This window comes from Vidua macroura, chromosome 27 (assembly GCF_024509145.1).
Source record: "Vidua macroura isolate BioBank_ID:100142 chromosome 27, ASM2450914v1, whole genome shotgun sequence".
Classification (NCBI taxonomy): Eukaryota; Metazoa; Chordata; class Aves; order Passeriformes; family Viduidae; genus Vidua; species Vidua macroura.
In genome coordinates this window covers 1,764,057-1,788,463 of record NC_071597.1, presented here as the reverse complement: position 1 = coordinate 1,788,463, position 24,407 = coordinate 1,764,057, and the positions used below count along the sequence as shown (strand labels likewise).

Genomic DNA, 24,407 nt, shown 5'->3' with positions numbered 1-24,407 from the left:
GCACAATGTGATGCAGTGCAGGGAGGAGACAACACACAGGCTGTGAAATGATTCACTGCAACACCGAGGTGCAGAAGGTTTTCTCTTCAGTAAATGGGAATAATTAAAGTGTGCTCAGGCATCGTGGCCATAGGCACTGTAACAACCACAACTGGATACTGCAGGGACTGTCTGACCCTTGGAGAGGTTCTGTGGGAAGCCAGTGGTGTGAGAAGTTGGTCACTAGGAACTTCAGTTCCCTCTCAGCAGCTCAATGCAACTGCCAACCAAACAGTGACTTTCCAGATAAGAAAACCTGAGCTAAAAGATAAGTCCCAGTTAAATATTTGGTTTCATTACCTTTTCAGAAAATTTTTCCATGGTACAGACTGAAGTTGAGGATTAGAGAGACTAAATCACCTACCACTCACCAGCTCATGTCTACACCACTGCATTGCATAGGTCACCAACCAGCCAAAAATAATTGACAAATTCTGCTTAAACTTGTCTGCAGGCAAATCCAACACAACCAAAGAAACCACCATTCTGGAAGAGCTGCAGTAAAGTAAAGCTACAGTAAAACTGCAATAAAGATGCACAAGCCACATGAAGTATTTCCTTTTTGTATATATTAGCACAGGGACACAGAAACAACAGGACTTTGGTGACTTTCTAAACCATCACTCAGCCACACAAACCAGATTTCAGCCAGCAGTCCTCCAGCACTGGGAAGAATTCCATGCCCTTCTCTGAACCACATTTCACAAGCAGTTCCTGATCCCAGCATGCTGACAGCAACATAAAACCATGGAATGGTTTGGATTAGAAGGGACTGTAAAGCCTCTCCAGTGCCACCCCTGCCATGGCAGGGACACCTCCCACTGTCCCAGGTGCTCCAAGCCCTGTCCAGCCTGGCCTTGGGCACTGCCAGGGATCCAGGGGCAGCCACAGCTGCTCTGGGCACCTGTGCCAGGACATGCCCACCCCCAAAGAGCACCTGGGCCCTTCCACAGTCGCACAGGTTTCTCAGGTGCTGCTGCCTCCAGTCACACCCAGCCAAGGAAGTTTAGATCCTCCACAGGGGAGACTCCCACCTGCCTTCCTCACCTCCTAGCAAAGGCAAAGCTGCTCTCTCCTGATCCTCCCCCTGCACAGCTCACACCTGTAGAGAATCTCAGCTGTGAAGCAGGCCTGTGCATTGCTAACCTGGCGGCAGACCCAATCCAACACGGTGGTCCTTGATGCACACAAAGCAAAGGACTCAGCACAGCCCAACCCTGCCTGCACACACCTGCCTTCCCCCTTGGCAGCCTGAGAACCAGGAGCACCTCGTTAAACCAAGCCCATGGCTGGCAGGCCTTCCCAAAGGTGTAACAACTCCCTCCCTGCTTTGTTTATACATTACATGATGGCCTGGTTATGCACCTGAATGACAGCACCTTGCTGGGCAGCAGGTCTGGGAGTGCTTTAAAAGGACCTACCAAGCTCTGATACATCCCAAACACTACTGGAATTAAGAATTTCTCAGGGAGATGGTGCTCCTTAGCAGAGATCAGGCAGGTCAGAATAGTACAAATGCTTCAAAGTCTGTCCTTGACCAGATACTGATTCTGGAATGCCACCACACCAGAAAAACCCAAAGGTCGGCTCTTATCTAAGCATGATGTAAACATGTCTTTGTCTCTTTTGGGTGCTCCTGCTTGAATCTCCGAGGTGGTTGGTGACATGGCCACTCACAGCCAGCAGGCTCTGAGACACTGCTGGTGGCACAACTCTCACTAAAGGTCTAGAAGCAAACAGTAGATTTTTTGGGGGGAAGGCAGGGGCATCCATAAGCAATGCAGAACCAAGGGATGGTGACTGAGCAATGAGAAGTGTACAGAATCACAGAATTGCTGGGGTTGGAAGGGACCTCTGGAGATCACCCAAGGCAGGGTCCCCTAAAGCAGGTTACAGGAACACATCCACGTGGGTTTGGAATGTCTCCATTACACACTTAAGATATTCTGTCCCATTATCAAAATTAAAATAATCAGGGTTCCTGTCTTCCTTCTAAAGAAGTAAATTCAGAAAGATGAAAAATCCAGCCCTCGTTGAGCAGCCTCTGCACTCACACTAACATACAGCAATGACTCCGTACCATCGGCTGGCCCAAGGCAGCTTCCCAGTGGAAAACTCAGCTCTTCCCTTCCTGCCTGCTAGCACTGCTGGAAAAGAATGAGATTTAGATCAGAAGCTCTTAAGGTTGACTCGAGGAGCTCCACTAACAAGCACCAACACGCAGGCAGTGCCAGAGCTCGGGGCAGATGCCACAGCACCCATCCAACAGGACGGTCAGTGCCGGGACTGCTCATTACTGAATACCCCGCAGGCACCAACTTTACACGGGGTTTGGTGGGCCTGGCCTAGATGCCAGTGTGCATACACACCAGCTTCTGAACCCAGAGACAATAGAGGGATCAGCCTTTTTATTAGCTTTCGAATCTTTGGCTTTTTAGGAGTATACTCAGAACGTGAAGGCATGACTAACGCAAAGGGCGGAGAAGTCAGCAAAGAATTTCACACACCGTGTCTCTGAATGCTGCACTTCCTCTTGGGATTAAGAGGAGTGGCAAAGAAATTTCACTTTGCTAGACAACACATAAAGCTATGAACCCACAATATGGGAAATTTAATATTATTTTGGATAGATTTTTAATCAAATATCTCCTCCGATAACTACTACAAGACTTAGAAATACAATTCTACTACTAATCCCAGCAGTAAGTTTGTGGATGTTTTATAAAACAGGAATAAAGTTACTAAACTCTTGTTTCTAACAGCACAAGAACCCCTTTATGTCTACCCAGGAGAGATCACATGATCAGCTAGCTACCAGCTTTGCACTGGAAGAAACCCAATCTCAAGCCACATTTATGACTTCACATGCAGAAATTCATCCTGCGCCACCATCCCAAAACATAATGTGACATTTGGCTGGAATCTGGTATTCAAAAGCTGTAACATCTGGTTATCAGCACTCACCCACATGAGCATGTTCTCGGAGGATGCTGAAGTTACCAAGTGCCCACTGTTCACATCCACCCAGCTCAGTAAATTCTGTGTCACACAGCCCTCAACCAGTCACTAACACAGTCGGGACAGCAGGTACCCAAATCCAATCACTGATTTCTCCAGAGAGATCTGAAGAGTCCCAGGACAGTGCAGGAATGCAGAAGTCCTGGTGACTATTTCCAGCCTGGATGGGAAAACCACTGGCATTCCAGCCAGGACCCCTGTGCCTCTGCAGGGACCTTTTGTTGACCGTGGTGATACTTCACAGACTGAGGTTCAATACATCCATCAGAGGGGAAGAGACCATCTACTGATGCAAGCAAGATTTCACACAGACTAGAGACAGAATATGGCCTTTTAAGAGATTTTTGCAAAATACTGTGGTATGCACTCCCAGGGAAAATTCTGCATTTGGAACAAAAATTTCCCTTCTTCCCTGACCTGTCTCAAGACCTTTTGCCTTGAGAAGCATTTTCCTCCTCCACACACAAACTGACACCTAATACTTATGCAAACAGCATCCAGTTAACAACGTAATTATGAAGCTGTTGTCATCATTTAATGCAACTCACAGACAAGAAGAAAATTCCCAGCAGTAATTTCCCAGATTCAAGAAGAAAACACACTCGTTTCACACTTCCGCTGGCACTTGAACCAAATCCTTTCTGAATACTTTTTTCCAGGCAGTCCATTTAACAAATAAAATAATTCCCCAATCATAAATATGCTGTCAGCTACACAGATTCAGACTGGCCTTACTTTACACAACAGGTTTACAATAAATATTCCCATTGAAAAAAAAAAAAAAAAAACAAACCAGCATTTCCTTTCAGGAGACAGGACCAAAACATCTTGGAGAGAACTGCTAATGGCATTCCAGGTTTGTATCTGCAGCTCACACTACTCCAGCCAGCCATTATTTCCACAACTTGCTGCTCCAAAAGCACCAAAGACTATTTCCAGTAAGCATGAGGAATTTTATCTTCAGCGCTGTACATGCTGCAAACCACACCACGCTGGTTTTAACAATTCTTTGCCCTAAGACCATCCAAAATTTAGTGCTCCTACAAAAACTGTTATTTCTATCTGCCACCTTCCACCTTGCCCCCCACCACCAAAAGGAAACGAGTGCTACTTACAGTGGTACGTGGGGTTGTTCTGGGTCTGCTTTGGTCAGTTCCTCCTCTTCAACGTCCGACTCTCCCCCCGAGCTGCTGTCAGTGACATCCGAGTCAAAGGCCTGCTCGCTGGATCTCAGGTTGGCCATGCCACTGGCCGTGAATCTCTCCAGTTCCTCCGATATTGAATCACTCTTCAGGAAGTTGCTCAGGCCTTCTGAAGTAACTGTCTCGCTCGCAGCTTTCCTCAAGGCTGCTTCTGCTTTTCTGGTCAACATCAGCTGGCTCCGATGCCTCAGGGGGTCCAAGGCTGGAAGCTTGCTCAGCGTTTTCTCCAAGAAGCCGCCCAACTGCTGCTGGATGTGTCTCTCCACCTGCTTCGCCTGCACCACCTGCAAGCGCTTCTGCAGCCGCCGGGCTCGGCTCTCAATGTCTGCCTGGCGCCGCAGCAGGGCCCTCGTCCTCATCTCGGAGTCCAGAGCGCTGTGGTGACCAGCCAGCACAGGAGGTTTCTGCTCCTCCAGCTTACTGCTCCCCAGGTCGGAGCGGCTCGCGACACCGGGCACGCGCGTGTCCCCACTGCCGCCCTCGAGCACCCACTGCTGCTCTGCGGAGTTAAGGGAGGATTTATTTGCAGTGCTATTATTGCTAAAGGGAGTTGCGTGCTCTGCATCAAGGCTTCTATGTGGAAGAGTGCAATTGGTCAACCCGGTCTTCAAGTCCCCCAGTTCAGAACCTCCTGTATTATAGTCAACAGTCTGGAGGGCAGCAGAAGGAGAAGCACACTTCCCACCATTCAGAGAACTAGAGTTTTCATGGTCTGAATTGGTACTTTTGGCCAATTTCTTGGCCAAGCCATTCACAGGCGCTTGTGGGAGAGGTGGCTGGCTATTAGTACTCATTGTTTTTAGATTCTCCAAAGTGAATTCCAACACTGGTTGCCTCCCCAACAGATCACTTGTTTTCAAAAAGGACTGAGATAAGAGAGAGTGAGATTTAAGGACTGTCTGCTTGTTGAAGACTCCTTGCAGCTTCAGAGGCTCTTTTGAAGAGACAGATGTTACATCCGAGCAGAGATAAGAGGCCACTAGCGGCTGCAGCTTGCCCAGCTCTTCCTTCGTGGGGTTGTTTCGGAAATCTAGACTGGGATCCTCCGGAGCAATGGCTTTCCTTTTGGTGCCGTTGGCAGCCAGGAGGATGTTGTTGGCGTTGCCGTTGCTCTCGGCACTGCCAGGCGACAAGGTGGAGGACGGGGGAGCCAGCTTGAATCGGATGTGGTGAGCTTCGGCTGCTGCGTCAGTGAGAGCGGGCGCCATCGCAGCCATTCAGCACAGAGACACGGGAAGTCCAGCCTCTCCCGCTGCCGAGGCCAGCTCCACTGCCTCCCACTGCCGCTCCCGAGGGCAGCCTGCACAGGGAAGGCAAAAGACACAGTCAGGCGCTGCACTTGGAGGAAATAAATCAAACGCTTCGCACAGCGGCGGCGAGATGCGGATGTGACGCTCGCGCTTCGCCACGCTGAGCGCGGCCTCCTCCCCCCGGGAGCCCCAGCCACGCTCGGCAGAGCCAGGGAACAGAAACAGAACCCACAACCCTCCAGAACCCCAGGATCTCCCACAGTTAGTGCCTGCCTGTAACTGCTACTCCCATCTTTCAGTTTATCCGTGAGCACACCACAACCCTTCCAGGCCTCCATGAAAGCTCCAGCGCTGGATGCGCCTATTCTTCAATGCCAGCAGCTCACCAACTTCATCATTAGAATCCCTGAGCTACACCTATGAAACAGTTTTCAGTGCTTCTACTGCCAGCTCAGGGGTCTTAAAAATGACAGATTTGACTATAACATGTAACACATACAGGGCTTGAGGGGAACAAATCTCCATATGCTTAAACTCCCAGTGGCTGAAGAAACCCCACCGCTTCCCTGAAACCTGGATTTCAAGAAAGTCACACTCTGCTGTATATGAAACCTACTTTCCCAGAAGTACACTTCCGAATGAGCCAGGTGATTTCCAGTGTTAGCAATTCCCATTTCTCTTTCAAGAGCACGGATAAAGATTAACCCACACATGCATGGAGGAGTTCTACACTGGCTGTCAGAGTAAACCTGGGTTTAATTCAACTAGTGCAAACAAATTAAAAGAAATAACTAAAGACTCTTAGTTTCTCTACATTGCAGCCTCTTCCCATCCACCTTCAAGTCTCTGGCCATTCACACACTTTCCTTACCACTAAAAGTGTCAGTGTTTTTAAATGCCTTTTTAAAGTGCATTCAAATAACCCACAGGACTGGCTGTACTGCCAGTGAAACAGTTACTTGATTTTTCTTTTACTGCTGAAGTTATTTAGCATCGTCATCAGATATTTCACATCAACTTAATAATAAAAAAAAAAGTTGCCTTGATCTCTTGCCTGATAAGCCAATCCTCTAATTTCACATAAATTTGCATAAGCATATTGTAGCTGTTCATTAACACACCCCAATGACCAAATTAATGCACCACTTTACAGGAAAAGCAAGGACTATCTGAAGTTTTAATATGTTTAACAAGGAAAATTTCGCAGCCAGTTTTGTTTCTGGGCTCATCCAGTTGCTCCCAACATCAGATTCAGGTGCTTCTCTGTAACAGTGACCAGAAAGACATCAAGGCTGAAAATCAAAGTACTAGAACCTGAATTTTTGTGAAAAGTCAGAGATGAGTTAGAGAAACAAACCCACATTCCCATGGAGGGAAGACTCAAAATTATTTGCTCTGTGTGGTTTCCAATGAGTACATACATTGGTCAACTCTCCAGCCCCTCACCAAGTCCAAAACACAAACCCTCCACAGTCCTAGAATCCCAAAATGATTTGGGCTGGAAGGCACCCTAAAGCTCTCCTGTTCCACCACCACTCCCCTGCTGCCCACCCTGGGGGACCAGTGTAGGGGTTCTGGGATTTGTCATGTCCCACCAGTCCCTCTCCCCAGGCTGCTCTCCATCTGTCCATCCTCCAGCCTGGGCTGGTCCCGAGGGCTGTCCCTGGCCAGCGACAGCACCCTGCTGACAGTCCTTCTAACTCACTCTCCATAAAATCCAGTTTTGTCTCCTCTCTAAGGAGGAGACAAGGAAGGAAGAATACACTCCCAGAGGAACCGACTTAAAAAAAGCTGCTGCAGCAGAAATATCAAGATGCTGGAGGTGGGTTCAGGCTTCCCAAGTCCCCGACTCGCAGAACTTACGGTATTCTGTAACTGACTACACTTTATCCTTACTAAAAAAGGATCTGCATGTCTAAAAGTTTAGGCCACACTCACTGAAAATGGCTTTTAGTCACCATTTGGGTCCATAAATAAAAACTGAACATGCCTATTCAGGGAAGAAAGAAAAAAAAGGAACTTGCAGGGAACTTTCCACTTGTAACTAAGACACCCTTGGGAGAGGAGGGAGGAAGACTGTCAGAATAAAGACTTCCTCCACTCCAGCCTCCTTCCAACACCTTCACTAGAGACACACACCCTGGGAATGACTGCCCCTAAAAGGTTCCCAGTTCTGCAGAAACATGTGGGTTTCCCTTCCAGAGGGAACTCTGGCTCAGGGCTCTCCACCACAGTTACCATGAGACACGGAGGGTGGCTTTGGAAACACCCAACTGCAAAAAGGGCAGAAACTCCTCCCCTTGGTGCTAAATGACTCCTCATGAACAGAGCTGCACTGCACTGCAGCCAGTCAGGACTTTGCAGGAGATGCGGGCTGAAGTGAGTTCATTTGTAGATCGTCAACTTAAATTAACAGAAGTGGGAAACGGAAGCAAAACTTTGACACTGCTTTTTCCTCCGGGTTAGCAAACCCACTTGAAAACAGCAAATCCTCCTGCAAAGCTACTACAAATCTCCTTGGCTCCACTTTTCGTCCAGTGGACAGCATTTAGAATACTTTGGAAGCTGGGAAAGCCTCCCCTAAGAATAAGGCTTTGTTCTAGTAGCTTAAAGATGACCTCCAAAAATTATTGGGCCTATTTTTTGTATTTTATTTAAGTCCTTATAAACTCTCTGTGTGCTGGACACCACTGGCTTCTCTAATACTGAATTAAAGTTCAACTTTTATGAGCAACCCCTGGAAAAGACATTAAGGAACATTTGTAAGCATGTTCCCTCCCCTCTGTTTATAAGTGTGGGCTGTTATTAAAGCTGTATTACACTTATCAGGAATTTCTTCCTAACAGGGAATTGGAGGGGAGAAGGTGTTAAGGCATCTCTGAGGAAGGAGAATAAAGAAATGGAAAGGTCACAGAACGGGAAGGGAAGGTCATTCACACAGTCTGAGGAACTTTCAGAGCATTCTGCTAAGTCTCACAATAACTCCAAGAATTATCCCCAGTCTATTGCCTGCTCCTGGGACCCAAACTGTGCTGGCAAGTTCTACTGAAACTGCTGTCAGCCACCAGCATTAGCAGATCCATGTGAGCACCCACAGGTCCCCTTTTTCACTGTTTCCCTGCCAAGGGTCTTTAATTCCCAGCACTCAAGGTGACACACATGCTGCTCTGGCACAAGCCCTGCTGGTAGAGAACTGCCAGAGTGACTGGACACTGCTCCAGCTCCACCACCACAGCTCAACCCCAGCCCAGCCTTCAGCAGCCGTGGTGCAACCCCCGTGTTGGACTTGGCTTGGGAAGGCCCAAGAGGAGCTGCCTCTGCAAGGCCAACGTGGTGTTTACAGCATGACTTAAGCTAATTCTGAATGAACGTTCGTTCTTCTTCGTTTTCCCTTCAGAAGTAGAGCACTGCCAGAGCACTTAGCAGTAATTAACAGAGCCAAGATGAAAGGCTGCAGCAAGCAGGTAAAACCAGGGTAACCGTAACTCGCCCACCTTCCCTCGGTCCCCAGGAGTGCACGGGAGGCCACCGAGGCAGCAGAGCCACCAGGGCTCCTCAGGGGGCTTCACCCAACACCCCAACTCCTGGAACACTGAGCAGAGGGAGCAGTGGGACACGACTGAGGCAGCAATGGGAAGTCAGAGGGGCAGGAGGAATACACCCAGTCACACTACACCCCGGAGCAGCACCGGGTCATGACACCCCTGAAAACAATCCCCCGGCCTGCTGACTTATTCAACACCCTCTGCTTCTAAAACCCAATTTTACAATCGGACATTGAAAGGAGAACTGGGTTTCCAAGCACATGATTTTGTGCAGTACCCCAGAAAATAAGCCCAAAACAAACACAGGAAGTTTTGGCGCTCTGAATTCTTTGTGGAAGGAATTTCTTGGGGAGAAGGCAGGCGCTGTGCTTCCAGTGTGGGTCATGAGAATCACGGGGAGCTCCGAGCACTGGACACAGGAGGCCCTGTCTAAACTCACTCCAGTTTGCCCCTGGAAGGGCTGTCCGTGCTCTCCCACCAGACATCAATCCCACCGTGGCACCCACCTGGATCCATCCCCTGTGCCCTCCATCCCTCCCTGCACTGCCCAGCCACACACATCCACCTCACACATTTATGTTCCTGGATTATGGTTTACCTCCCTGACACGATCCCAAATTCCTGCACTACTGCACCCTGAAACCCCTTCACCCCAAGCTCTGTCCTCCCCAAAACCAATTTCCTGACGCACACAAAGGTGCTGTTAGAAGCAATAGAAGCAAAGTTACCCTGAAGGAAGTGAGTATTTTACCAATTCCCACTTCCCCTCTCCTCCCCCGCTACAAATCAACAGTGCAGCCAGCTCTCGAGTCAGTGTGGTTACAAGTATGTTTCAGTCAAAAAACCAAAACAAAGCACACAAAAAAACCCCAAACTTGGTAAAATAAAATCCCTCTACACTTCATTTTGCAAGTAAAACACATCATCTGTGCTAATCTCAGCAGGCAACAACACACAGCAAATCCCTGAGCCCTACAAATATTTTCCACATCCACAATGTCCATCTACCAAAGTTACAATTGCACGTAACAGATTCTCTACGTGCCTTTTGTTATCACCTCTCAACATTCTGTAGTTGTAAGACAGGTGTTTACCAATTTAGAAAGGGATTTACATGAGAAGCAACTCTCAAAGCTTTAATTAAGGAAACGTGACAGGCAAGTACAGGACGATCACCTTATTGATAAGCCAGTTATCACGTGCAGACTGTGTGCTTGCAATGACCCACATTTGGGGAACAGGCTCTTTTCCTTTTTATATTAATTAAAAAACCGTTAAGAACATACACAAGAACCACAGGTTTTTACAATACACACATGAGTACATTCCACAGCTATTAACACTACAGACTTGCACCTAATGTTCCAGGAGAAAATAAGAATTTTAATAGTAAGAACATACCAGAAATATTACTGAGCTCCACTTTTGTTTGTTTCCAAAGAGAAGCCCTCAAGATTAAACTAAAAGCTGCTGTTTCCACTTCCTTGTCCACATGAGTGGAAGGGTCTGGTCAACTCTGAGATCTCCTTCTGCAAGAATAATTCTCTCTTACGCCTGTGAACTCTCATTGGATATAAATAAACCAAACCAATTGCATCATCTGAGGTAAAGGAGGTTTCATCAATATGATGTCAGAAAGAAAAACAGAAGCCACAAAGCAAGATTAACTGTCATCACTGCCAAAAAAATCTGGAAAAGTGAATAATTAAAAGCAAGAATGCCTTCACCTGGAAAATTAAGTGGCTGGAGATAAAAAAACCCATTGCTCTTAACCTACTCCTCAGAACAAAGTTGCAGTTTAGAGTCAAATCACAAGAAATATGGTTCAAAAATAATAATGGCACATCTGCAGAAAGCAGCAGCCGGTCAGAGACTAAAAATAAAAAATAAAATAAAATTTTAGAAAGCTTTAATTGTGAAATCCGGGTCTCCCCCATCCAGTATCAGAAAGATTTTGTTTTTCTTTCGCATAATCTGGGCAAGTTGCCCAGGAAAGATGAAAAACTGAACTCAGGACTCAGGGAGCAAGTTAAACAAAAAACAGAATTGCCTTTTAATTTTATAGATACATTTTCATTCACTAGGTACAGTCATACCCACCTTTGCTCAAAAGCACATAACTGTTTCCAAAACTCTTAACACCCCCCCTGCCCTATAAAATGGCACCACCTTAATATTTCGTATTTTATACTTAGTATTTCAGAACAAGGCAGTGGCTGTCACTACGAAAAGTCCTTTGGAGTGCCTTGGGATAACTGGCCATGTCCTCAGGAGGAAATAGCAGCTCAGAGAGGAGCAGAGCTAAGTGTCCCAAATCACCCGAGCCTGGCAGCCAAGTTTAAAGACTTTATTCTGACTGGTTCAGAGGTTGGATCCTCAGGACAGAGCGCTCAGCGGACTGATCTGAGAGGAGAGAGCACAGCCCACCACGAGCAACCAGGAACACTCGTTTAATCAAAGGTGATGTTCACTCACACATCACAGGTTCTTTTTCACAGGCCGTAATTACAGCCTGAGCTGGGCTTGCTCTTCCTCATTTAGTGCAAAGCAGCCTCGCAGTAACCTTCCCATCACACCCTCTGTCGCTGCAGACCTTGACAGGAAGTTATAAAGATTTCAGAGAGATGTTTCCTAACGTCTGAGAGCTGAAAATTAGAAATCTTTAAGGTCCACCTTCTGCTAAGGCCTCTGAAGCCTGAAGCAGCTCCCAGTACAGAAATATATATTTCAATTAAACTTTTCTTTCCATCAAATCTGAAAAAAAATAAGTTTGCAGCAACAGATTAACTAACTCAGGCACAGATGAGGATGAGGCCTGTGCAGGCTGACAACTACCCCCATTTCCCCTCTTGAGATTCAATTTTGTTACCTTTCTCCCTCATTTTATCAGATAAACAGCTCAGTTTCATCACTGAGTCAAAGTCAGATACTGCAGCCAGAACTCCAGAATTAAGTCTTCCCAGCTATTAACATCTCCCATTTCTCTGTTTGTCTCACTCTCCAAACTCTGGTAGTCACCTGCTGGCTGCACCTCGTGGCAGGAGAGATCCAGACTGGTTTTCTAACTTTCTTTAAAAAACCTGAACGAGACCCTTATCCAAACTCTCCTCTTCCAAAACCACAGCTCTGAACTTGGGCCGACGAGGACATGTGCAGGGTTTAATGGAATTATGTTTACTCAAGTTCTGCATCACCCAGACTCTTGCTGATTTGGGTATGACAACTCCTGGCCCAGCTGACAAAGAACAGAAAGCTTTTATTCCAATTTAAACGATTTGTCACAGAAAACTGCATCCTCAAACATGCAGCCAAACTCCTGTTTACAGGGAAGGATTTTCAAACCGAGTCTTTGCTGCTTTTCATTCCACATAGACATTGTATTCCTGGAAGTCATGAGCAGGGACATGGTATTTATAAAATGCAGCAACGGAAACACTGCTTCTCAGATCACCTGCCACTGCAACTGCCCGGTGATCAGAGCTCTTTTTAATGGAAGGATAAACATTGGGAAGAGAGGCAGGCATGCAGAACTTACTCATTATTTGGTCTCATCACTATGCGATCCACCTGAGACCCTTCCAGGAATTAAATTCCCATTTAGACCTAAGTTGACCCACCTGTTTCTCTCACAGTCCAGTTAAAAAAAAAACAAAAACAAACATAAAAATGGAAAATCAGGTGCTGTTTGGGTTCAGGCTGAGATACCACTGACCTACTCTCAAAAAATGGTCCCAGAAAAAGACAATTTTCCAGTAGAGGAAAATTGTATGGAAGGGGATGGGGGGAAGGCCCAGAAATAAAAATATGTGCTGCTTGCCCTTTCTCCCATTCCCCAAGCTTTACCCTTTCCCTTGGGCTGGGCCTAGGAATCCTCAGGCCTTATCTTTACCTTGCTGTCCATTAAGTCTCATCCTCCCTGGAAAAGCCTTTTGAGGTTCCTGAGGACAGGCAGCAAGTGGAGCCCGAGCAGGGAAGGGTGGAGTGCTGGAACTCCAGAGACAGTCTTTGTTCTAGGCGTTCATTAGATAATGGCAGTGGCCTTCACCAAAACACGAGTTATAAACAGGGCAAAAGGAAGTGACTTTGGTCACAGAACCGCTCAGTTTTCACCCCTGCCTTGCATGATGTCACACTCTCACCAGCTCTCCGGTTACCGGATGATCTCCGAGAGCAAATGGGACTGAAATACAGCATTAAAAAAAAAAATAAATAAAAGGCAAAAGAGGGGAAAAAAGGCATAAGAGAAAGCCACAGCCACATCTGCCTGGTCATCTGCTGCTTTATCACCTCTGACGAGGGAACACAAGTCATTCCTCATTGCTAAATCATTACAAATCAGCTATAACAGTACCACAACCAAGTTCCACAATTAACTGCTCCTGCAGCATATCAATCCATTAAGCCCCACACAGCTGTGCTACCTTGGCAGTGCGGCTACAGGGGAAAAAAAAAAAAAAAAAAAAAAACCACCGTCCCCATCCCCGCCGCGCCAAAGCCGAGCCGCCCGTCCCTGGTGCGCGGGGGCGGGCGGGGAACCGAGCGGGGAACCGGGCAGGGGAACCGGGCAGGGGAACCGGGCTCCAGCCGGCCCCGGCCCGGGGCTCTCCCCGCTCTGCTCCACCGCCCCCTCCGCCGATTTAAAACGCTGCTGACTTCTCAATTAAAGAAAAAAAAATATATAATCAGCTTGACGAGCGTCGCTGTTCCCGTGCCAGAATGGAAATCCAAGAGGATACGCTAAAGCAGGGAAGAGCATCAGAGGTTCCTCCATGAAAACAAAGGCTATAAAAAGGACAAATATGGTTTTAAAGAGAAAACGCCTGTAACGCAGACGGATCCCTAGACTGCCAGCCCCGGCGGAGGTTCAGAGGCACACACGGCCACACTCGCACCTCACCCAGCCCCAGAATGTTTTATCCCCCCAGCGAGTCCTGCCCCGACTTCCCACCCGAGAATCGGGCTTCTTCCTCACCTTATTTTCACAGGCACAAAGCACCCTGTACACAACACACGGCATGATGTAACCACCAACACGGCCGTGGCCCAAACCAGTTCAAAATATAATGGTCAGTCAAAACAAATAAAAAACCTGCAGTTCCTCCCATATCCTGACCGGTTTCATGGAAAACTACAGTTTGTCATTCAAGTGCATTTTACATAACAGGGAATATAATCTATGGAGCGCCTGCTTTCTGCTCCACCTGGACACAAATTCAAGGAGAGGAGAGATGACACCTCGGTTTGGAAGGTGGGTCTGATTTTTGGGGAGCAAATAAGTTTAGTTCCCAATATATTTAGCTGCTTTATTTTTCCTCCTACATAACCCCCATTTATACCCCAAATGATGGAAATTTCTCTGTAACCAAGCACTGGAAGATGCTAATCCCGTGATGGAAGTAAACACACGTAGGGATCACGGAAAGCATTTCAGGGTAGCCGGACCCTTCCAGCTTGTTTTGGGGAAAATAATCCTGGATCGGCAGGGCCGGTTCGAAATAAATAAAATATAAAATATGCGGCTGGAAAGTAAATACAGGGAAATGGTTTTGGAGCTCGAAGCCACCTGGAAAATGACGCTATTGTGCACCCCGGGAGCAGGGAGAGCGCCCGGTGACACGGCTCCCGCCGGTGACAGCCCACCGGGATTACCGGCACCGCTCCGCTCCTATTTTCCAGGCGGATTTGGGGCCGCGGGACCTGCTCCCTCCACGCGTTTTGCAAGCTTTGAGGTTATGCAATTTAATTTTTTTTTTTTTTCTGTTTACTTTTAAAACTTCGCGTGTGCCCCCCCCCCCCGCACCCACCCCCCCCACCCCAGCCCCCCTTTCCCACCAGGTTAGGGAACGGTGCCCCCCCCCCCCCCTTTCCACCCTCCCGTCCGTCCCTTCCCCTCCCCGGGGGCAGCGGCCACGTGAGAGGCCCCGGCCCGACCCTGCGGGACCCCCGGGGCCGGGATTTCAATGTGGAGCGGCGCCGCCGCCCCCCGCCCGCGGCGCCCCCCCCCCCCCCGCCCCGGGGAGACGCAGCACCGGGGGCGGCGGGGGGGTGCGGGGCGGCTCTCCTGCCGCGACCCCCGCACTTTCCGCCGCACCGGGGAGGGGAAGGGCAGGGGAAAGGAGGGGTGTGGGGGGGGGGGCTCGCAGAAGTTGGGGCGCGGCGGCGGCGGGGCCCGGCGGGGCGCGGCGGCTCTAACAAAGGGGCGGCGGGGGAGGCGCGGCGGGCGCGGGGCGGCGGGCGCGGGGCGAGCGGCACCTACCACGTGACGAGCGGCGAGCGCGGTCCGGGCGGGCTCGGCCGCGGCGAAACGGGCGCAGTTCGCAAACAAACCAAGCGGGCCCCCCCGGGACGAGGGGCGGCAGCCGCGGCGCCGCCGCCACCCCCGGCGCCCCCCCCGCCCGCCCCGGCGGAACGGGGGATGGGCTCGCCCGTCTCCCTCGGCGGCCGCAGTGCTGGGGGTGGGGGGGGGAGGGGGGGAGCGGGGCCCCCCCGCCCCCGGGTCGGAGCGCTGGGGCGGAGCGGGCGCTGCGGCGCTTCTCGTCGGCGCGCCCGGTCCCCCCCTGCTCCGGGCGAGCGCGGCGGCGGCGCGGCTCGAAAATGGCGGCCGGGCTCCTTCCCTGCCCTCCCCCTCCCGTCAGCCGGAGAATGCACCGGGGGGAAGGAGGAGGAGGACGGCGAGGAGGCGGGGGGGGGGGGGGGGCGGGGGGGCGCCGCCGCAGCGCCCCCGGCGGCCGCGCCGCGCAGCGCAACCCGCGCCCGCCCGCAGCCGGGGGGCCCCGCCGAGCGCCCGCCGCGGCCGCGCGGAGGAGCTGCAGTGCGGGAGGGGAGGGGAAGGGGAGGGAGGGAGGGAGGGAGGGAGGGGCGGGCACCGGCACCGCCGCCGCCGGCGGGGAGGGAGGGCGGGGAAGGGGAGGGAGGGGCGGACCCGCCGCCTTTTGTCCGCCCGCCGCGGCCCCGCCGCTGCCGGACACCGCCAGGGGGAGCCCGCGGCGGCGCGCGGGGCACGCCGGGAGTTGTAGTCCGCCTGCCGCTCCCCCCCCCGCGGCCGGGGACACGCGGGACACGGCGCCGCAGGAACGCCGCCGCTTTAACCGTTTCCTGCCCAAAATGCGCGGCACTGCCCGCTCTGCCACCGCAAGCTCGCTCCCGTTAAAAATAAAATAAAAAAAAAAAAACAAAAAAACTTTCGCCGTTTAAGCGTTTCCCCGCCACAGTGCACGTCACCCTCTCCCGTGGCCACCCGCAGCCCCGGGAGCTCGCTGCTGGCCCGGCCCGCACTGCTCCTGCCACGGTCCCCAGCTTCATTGGCAGGAAATGTGCGCGAACGCCCCAGCCGGGCTCGGGCTGGCCCCGCTCCCGCAGCGCCAGGCTGGCTTTGGGGACACGCAGGGTGCCTGCTGCTCCCCCCGGCTCCTGCCCCTCCTCGCCAGCTCCGTCACACAGGGCACACCACGAGCAAGAAAGCATTCGTTTGGGACCGCAGAAACCATTTCACCTCTCTGACCTTCAGTCTGGCCGCCTGCAGGCGGGTGACGCTGACTGTGCCCAGCACAGACCCCGGCACTCCCGGGGTGCCACAAACCCGCTGGGAATTCCTGCCAGGCAAAGGCTCTTCCCTGCTCTGCTGCCTCCACAGCAGGAACGCAGCTCTGCCAAGAAAAAAGTGCTTTATACCATGGTTTGCCTGCAAAGGGAAAGAGCTACAGCAGTGCCAGCTGTGCTCACCGAGAGAACCTGCCCCGGGGAGCTGCGCCGAGCGAAAAACAAAACCTGTCCTGCTCGACTGCAGAACTAGGTAAGGAGGAATCCTCTTTCCAGCATGGGCAATCCTGGCCTGGATTATGCAGCACACACAAGTTTATTTCCTCCTCGTGATTCAAGTGCCAGCACCACGCACGGCAGTTCAGTACCACGAAAGCAGAAATACCCTGAGCTGGGAGGGATCAGGGTCCACTCCTGGCCCTGCACAGGAATCCCACCACGTGCCTGAGCAATGCTCCCCTCCTCTAAAAACCATTTGCAGATACAGAGTCAAGACACTACTGTTACTCTTTAAAATCCAGTATATTGCTCAACAAACCACACCACGGCACTGGTCATTACAGCTGGGTTTTCTGGGCCAGGAAATTCACATTTTATCATTTTTCTAAGGGTGTGTGTGACCAACCTAGGCTTGCAGCCAGAGCCACCCCAGAGGTCTCTGCTGACCACACAAATGCTCAAAACGCAGCTTATACCTAAGCGTTTTTCCAAGAAAAATATTCAGCTAAGGACAGCAGCGAGACTAATGCAGGTTTTTATGCCCTAGCAGGGAGCTGCTGACAACCAGCTCCACTCCTGGGCTGTCCCCTGCTGTCCCCTCAGTGATGGCCATTCCCCATTCCCCACACAGCCCCGGGCTCAGCACTCTCATGCAGTACCTTAAGAAAATGGGTGTAGAGACCTCGAACACGGGTTTAAGTCAGTGATGAAACAGTGCCAAGGAGGACAGCAGGGCAGTGTGTTATCAGCAGCCCCACGTCCAGCACCCAACGGGGTCACACAGTGAACACTATCTATTCTTAAGGGTAACAAAAATACCTTTTCTGAAAGACAATTGCACGAGGAACTCAGCAGCTGCACACTCTGTCCTGATCTCCTCGTCTCACTTGGAGAGAACTTTAGGGACACAGGACCCTACGATGGCACGCAAACCTCTGGTGTTATTGGCTTTTTAATCTACCTTGAATTAGAGCTCAGCTAAAAAGCAGTAGCAGCAACAAATGTGGATTTATACTGGAACAGAAGAGTGAGGACAATCTGTTGTGGAGGAAGTTAAAAGAAATTCCTGTGCAGTAAAGCTTCTGATCTTTTGTTCACTGTGCAGTGCAGGACTTTGTGCTGAGGCACAGACCAAGAGCCCAGATTCCAGCACAGGTCTGGATCTTCCTGCAGCACAGACACAGCTGCAGCTTCCATCGTCCAGCCTGACCTGGAGATGAGTGGCAAAAATTGCTGTGCAGTGTAAAATTACACAGCCTTGGCCTCTGACACGTACCTTCTATGGCCCTGCCAGTCTCAGTTTCCCACTCAAAACTCTGCCACAACTGGTCACCTGGCCACTCCTGGACCAGCCACCTACCTGTCCCTCACACAGGATGTTCCTGATGTGGAGATGCCCCCCATGAACAAGAGCAGCTCTCCCCAGTGAAGCCCCATTTTTACAGCATCTTCCTTTGAATTGTCCTCTTCTGCCAAGCATCCAGAACACTCAAACCACAATATCTGGTGAGGGCTGTGTACCCAGCTACTCACACCTAATTGTTACCTCATCTTTCCACCTATTAATCCTCATTACTTGCTCTGATTGGACCTGCCTCAGACATTTAATATTCTCTATACAATAAGTATATGCATATCTGTATATAAAATAACTCTTAAGTGTTACTATTTATGACTTTTGAGCCTAAAACCATGCTATTTCAGTTTGGGAAAAATCCTGAATGTGGGAAAGGTGGATGGCCACTAAAAGACACAGCGATGAGACTCTACCTGCTCTTAATAACAATACTTCCTATGACAAGTCCAGCGTGGGAGAATCAGAGCCCAGGCAACCACAGGGGAATGGCAACGGGAAGGAGCAGGCAGCGAGTCCCCGTTCTGTGAGCACGGCACAGCCAGAGCAGCACATTCCCCTGGGAAGGAGCAGGCAGGGCTTCCTGCTCCTCTGCTCCCACAAACCTCCTGCCCCTCTGAGGAGCTGTGGGTAATGAGCTTCACAGAACCCAAGGGCTGGAACTGAGCTGGTCTCTTCTGTGACAAATAAAACACTGCAAACTGTGACAAATAAAACACTGCAAACTGCGACAATAAAACACCGCAAACTGCGACAACACCAGGTGCCAGGAGCTTGAGCACAAGTGGGGGGGTACGGGTGAGAACAGCCCTCAGACAGGTCCTAGCAAAGAGCTGTAAAGCAATTCAACTCGTGGCACGCTCAACACACTCCAAAAATCAAGGTCCAGCAAGATCCTCCCCTCCAGAAGCAAACGCCCCTCAGCAGAGCTGCCGAGGGTGCAGCGGCCGGGCACCCCGACGGCCGGACACCCCGAGTGCCCCAGCAGCACACACAGGCACTGCTCCTTCCCCCAGCTCCTGCCAGCTCACGGGAGGCACAAAGGATCCAGGGCACCCTTCCCGGGGCCCTTCCCTGCCCTGCTCCAGCAGGGAAGCCCAGCCGGGCCCTCCCGCAGCCTCCCAGCCACCACCCCAAACCAGCACCTTCGCCCCATCCCACAGGGCCTGCAGCTCTCTGAAATCTTACTGGGTTTTTCTCGTCCACGGTTTTCCAGACTGCAGCATGAGACCGAGGAGTTGGCGTTTAGGATGGGGACAAATGGGACGCTCACAGGGCTGACAACACCCCAGTGCCCACGTGGGTGAGGCTCCACGCAGCCACGCATCAAACCCCAGCACGTCAGCATGTGCCACTTTGGAAATGAAGACAAGGCTGCAGAGAAGTTGTCTCCTAATTCCCACCAGTGTCAGCAGGAGCTGTAGCAACACAGATTTCCAAGGTATTTCGCGGTAACCTCCAAAACCCACAACAGGGAGAGTTAATTCCACTTTTAAAGCCCACAAAACAACTCACTGTTATTCTGTGTACAAAGAGCAAGAGCTTTGCTGCTGTGTTGGCCGACTGGAGATCAGATACCACAGCAGATTTGGGTAAGGTCAGTGTGAACGGATTGAGATAAGATTTTTGGTTTTCCCATTACAAGAGAATTTGTCTAAATTCAGCCTCAATAATTGGCCTAAAGTCAGGCTGCTTTGGCTTGTAGATTTATGAAAAGAGGGAAATATCCTTCCCTTTAGCACTTCTCTTCAGGTTTTATTCAGCTGCACAGAACTCAATTCCTGTTCCTGAGTGTTTAGGACACATTTTTAATGTGTAATAATATCAGCAAGGCAAGAGATCACTTTTCTAAAGAAGCATCAGCAAAGCCCTGCCAGGCTCCACTCCGGACCCAGGAGCACCACAGCTGCCTCACACACAGGGAAACCAGGGAACAGAACTGTGAGCAGGAAACTCCAGCTTTAGACCTTTGGTTTTCACAGGACAAAGCCCCTCTGACAGGTGTACACAAAAGTCTTTTGATACTATAAATACATACATAAACCACATCAAATCAGCAAGTTAAAAAGACCTTATAGTGTAAACCTGGGGTTTAAGGATGAACACAATAAAGAGAGGAAAAAAAAAAAAAAGCAGGAGAAGATCTTTCTTTTTCTGGGCAAGTCATGCCTTGAGTCATGTCTTGATGCTGCTGCACACAAGGACAGGTAACACCTGTAAATACATACACATGCTCCCAAGAGGAGCCTCCAGATCTCTTCACTACAGGCATTGGAATGGCTTTGGAGAGAGAAACACCCTGTACGCACACACAGGATGAATCCACGCTCCCAGCCATAACACCAAACCTCCATTTTAAAGTTCTGCATCAGCCAAGAAACTACGTGCAGGGCTCCAGCGTCATCCTGCACGGCCAGGAACCGACGCAGCACCTGCCAAGGCACCTGAGCACACCCGAGCGGGAGCGCCGGGCACCGGAGAGCCCCGAGCAGCCCGCTCAGCGGGGCAGACGGGACGTACCTTGCTGGGCATCTTGGCCAGGCCCATCCTCACACCTGCGCTCCAGGTGGGCAGCCCGGGGACGGCCTCCGGATCCTTCCAGCCTCCGCCGACGCCGGCGGGATGTAAGTTTCTTATTTATTTACTCGAGGAGGTGGGAAAGTCCGGGAGCTGGGGGCAGAAAGCGCTGTCACAAGGGGGCCCCGCCGCCCCCTCCCACCGTTACCTCCATCCCGCCGCGGGCCGGCCGGCGGGGCCGGGCCCGGCAGCGCTCGCAGCGCGGCCCGGGGCGCGGGGGGCTGCCCGCACCCCCGATCCTTCTCGAAGCCCCCCGGGCCCGGCCTCGCTTCCCCGGGCTAAAATGGAGGCGTGGGGCGGGCGGGGGGGGGACCCCGCTCCGCACGGAGCCGGCCGGGCCCGGCCCCCCCCCCCCCCCACCACCACAACCCCGCGGGGCAGCGCGGTGAGGCGGAGCTCTCCCGGCGCCCCGGGCCCGGCGCCCGCCGCGACCCTGCCCGCGACCCCCAACTCCCGGCCGGGAGCAGCCGCCCGCCCCCAGCCCCGCCGCGGCCCGGCCCCCCGCAGCCAAGTTGCGGGACGGCGAGGCCGGGGCCGGCGCTGCCCGCGGGGGCGGGGGGGGGGGGCCGCGACCCCCGGGCCGTGCGCGGCGCCCCCCGCCCGCTCCGCGCCCCCCGCCCGCTCCTACCTGCGCCGCTCCGCCGCCTTCAAGCGGGGACCTTCCGCCCTCCCCCGCGCCCATTGGCTGCGCGCGGGGCATGGGCGCGCCCCATTGGCTGCGGCCGCGTCAATCAGCGCGGGGGGGCGGGGCGGGCGGTGATTGATGCGGTGCCGCCGCTCGGCCCCTGCCCCGCGCGCCCCCCCCCCCCCCACCGCCCGCCGCCCCCCGCCCCGGGACCCCCCCCCCTGCCCCCGGTACCGGCCCCGACGGGGGGTCCCGGGCGCGCCCCCGCCCCCGGAGGCGGCCGCGGGTCCGGCCGGGCCGCGGGAGCGGCGGGCGGGGGTCGGCGGGGGCGGCCCCGGGTGCGGGGCGGGGGGGCGCGGAGCGGGGGGACGCGGGGCGCCGTGTGTCCCGCAGGTGGCACCGGGGCGGGAGCCGGGGGACTCGTGGGGCGTCCCGCGGGGCCGCAGGCCACTCGTGCCCCGTGCGGGGCGCGGGTCCCGCAGCGGGGAGAGAGCTGCCGGGGGAGCGGAAGGCGCCGCCGGGACACCGAGCCCCGGCGCGGGTGACGGGGGCTGCGGTCCCGCCGGGGACACCGGGCCCCGGCCCACGGATGGCAGCAGGCCCGTGTCCCCTGCGTGGCCCTGGGCCCGTGTGCCGTCGCTGCCGCGGGGCCCTGTCCCAGCGGGGCTGTGGCTCTGCTGGCCCGTGGCCCCCAGCGAGCCCAAGGCACGGGACTCGCCCCGGTCCTTTGGGAGCCACACGCCGCTGGCCTCAGGGTCACCGCCCCGTCATCTCCTCCTGGACACAGAAAACTCTTCCAGTGGCTTCTCCTGCCCCCGGCTCTGGGCACAGCCACGCAGCTCTCCCCAGCTGCTGCCGCTCCTGCTTTTTCAATTTGTCCTTTAGTTGTTATCCCAGTCACGGGACAGGTTTAATTCCAATAAAAGACACAACTCCATGTCCCACAGGCCATAAAGCAGGTGAGCTCCTTCACTTCTCACGGGTGGTCCAGGGCAATGAGAGTCACTGCTTCCCTTTGGGACAGCAGAGCTGGGGAGAGAGAGGATCATGGAATCCTGGAATGGTTTGGGTGGGAAAGGACCTCAGAGCCCAGCCAGTGCCACCCCTGCCATGGCAGGGACACCTTCCACTGTCCCAGGCTGTGCCAAGCCCCAGTGTCCCACTGGCCTTGGGCACTTGCAGGGATCCAGGGGCAGCCACAGCTGCTCCGGGCACCTGTGCCAGGGCCTTGCCAAACTCTGAGTAAAGAACTTCCTCCTAACATCTAATCTAATTCTCTCCCAGGTTAAAAGTGATTCCCCCTCTTGTTCTATCTACCTGTGTAAAAGGTTACTCTCCCTCTTTTTTTTTCTAAGCCCCTTTCAGGACTGGAAGGAATTTTGGGATGCTCCGAACACACTTTGAGAGGTGGCCATCCTGATCCCACACAGAGCAGCTGCAGTCACTGTCCTTGCTCTCCTGCCCCAGGGAACATGAAACAACCAGGTTGTTTTTCCTGGTTATCATGGAAAATCCAGACTATGACCTTCTTCTGAGGTGACAAAGTTTAAAAGCACTGGGATCCCTGCCTTAGAAAAACCCAGTTCTGCTCCATTAGAAATAAAAAGCAGTTTGTGCTCGTGGATCAGCTCTCACTCAAAAGTCACAAACTTGGACAGAGGGACAGAAAATAAGATGTTGCAGCAACACAGTCAAGAACAAGAGAACAAGAACAAACCTCAGTAAGATGTAGGTGTTCCTAAACAGCTCCTGGTGCTCCCCACATGGCTGTGGCTCAGCCCTGGAACCATGGACAAATCCAAGTTCATCACTGCTTTGCCTTTCTCTGGAGGCACCTAAAGCTCAGCCTGCCTGAGCAAAGCCCGGGTCCAGCACTAGGCAGAGCCCAGCTGCATCACCCAGCCCCAGCCCACACGGGGAGGCTGCAGTGGGGCACAGAACAGCTCAGCTCTCGCTGCAGGGTGGGCACTCAGCGACCCCAGACAGGAACAAATGGCCAGGAGCAACAGGAGAAATGGGAGAAAGCAGGGGGGAGCAGCTGGGAACGGGTTCCTCTCAGTGTTGCTTGTACAGCCAAACTCAGCTCTCAAAAATTACTGGATTAGGTTGGGCAAAAATAAAAGGTTCAATCCAAGATGCCTACATGCAGCAGGAGGAATTTCTGCACAGCCATCCTGGGAAGCTTTTCCTCCAGGTCTGGAACTGTAAGAGACTGTGATAATTAATTTCTCTGCTGAGCAACAACAGCTGCAGCCACAGGGTGGGGACCTGCTATGGAAGGCAGAGAAAACAAAAAGAAAATAAAACTAACCTGCTCCATACCCAAGAGCTTCTTGAATCTCCTGTTGCTTCAGGATGGAAAGTGAGGATGAGCAGCAACAACTTCTCTGGGCAACCTGTGCCAGGGCCTCACCAGGAAGGATTTCTCCCCAATATCCCGTTCATCCCTGCCCTTGGGCAGTAGATGGACACATGGCAGGACACATTCCCTGTGTCCTGTGTCCATCCCTTGTTCCCAGTCCCTCTGCAGCTCTCCTGGAGCCCCTTCAGGCCCTGCAGGGGCTCTGAGCTCTCCCCGGAGCCTCCTCCTCTCCAGGGGAGCACCCCCAGCTCTCCCAGCCTGGCTGCAGCCCTGGAGCAGCCCCGTGGCCTCCTCTGGACTCGCTGCAGCAGCTCCAGGTCCTTACACCTGGTGTCACACCCATGCCACACCTCCCACCTCACCCAAAATTCCAGCCAGGACCTTGCAGCCCTCTTGGACGGCTGTGGTAGATTTACAGGTGACACATGGAGGCAGCACAGGACAGAAAGAGCCCTGTGCACCCCAAGGTGCCCTTAAACCTTTCCCAACCTCTACTGAACTTCTGAAGGACAAATCCCACCCCTGACCCAAAGCACCTGGGGCTAAGCCTGCTTTTAAAAGTAATTTATTTGGATTTTCCACATCCTTTCATGAATTGCAAATATATTAACAGAAAAGACTTTTTTCCCCCTAGGACTGTACAATTTCTGAAATTAAAAAAAAAAAAAAAAATCAAG

General features: G+C 52.6%; 1 protein-coding gene across 6 annotated transcripts in view; it reads right to left on the bottom strand.

The window, feature by feature from the left end:
* The window catches only part of KANSL1 (KAT8 regulatory NSL complex subunit 1), a 76,204-nt gene extending 54,800 nt beyond the window's left edge, over window positions 1-21,404 (bottom strand). For 3 of the 6 annotated variants that reach the window (XM_053999999.1, XM_054000002.1, XM_054000003.1), the window contains exons 1-2: window positions 20,687-20,959; window positions 4,173-5,559 (exon numbers count right to left, since the gene is read on the bottom strand). In XM_053999999.1, coding sequence (XP_053855974.1) covers window positions 4,173-5,476 — 1,304 coding nt within the window. In that variant the 5' untranslated portion in view covers window positions 5,477-5,559; window positions 20,687-20,959. Of the gene's footprint in view, window positions 1-4,172; window positions 5,560-15,310; window positions 15,419-20,686; window positions 20,963-21,371 lie in introns of those variants that run through there. The other 3 variants (XM_054000000.1, XM_054000005.1, XM_054000001.1) reach the window with 3 other exon arrangements.
* Between the last annotated feature and the right edge of the window lie 3,003 nt (window positions 21,405-24,407).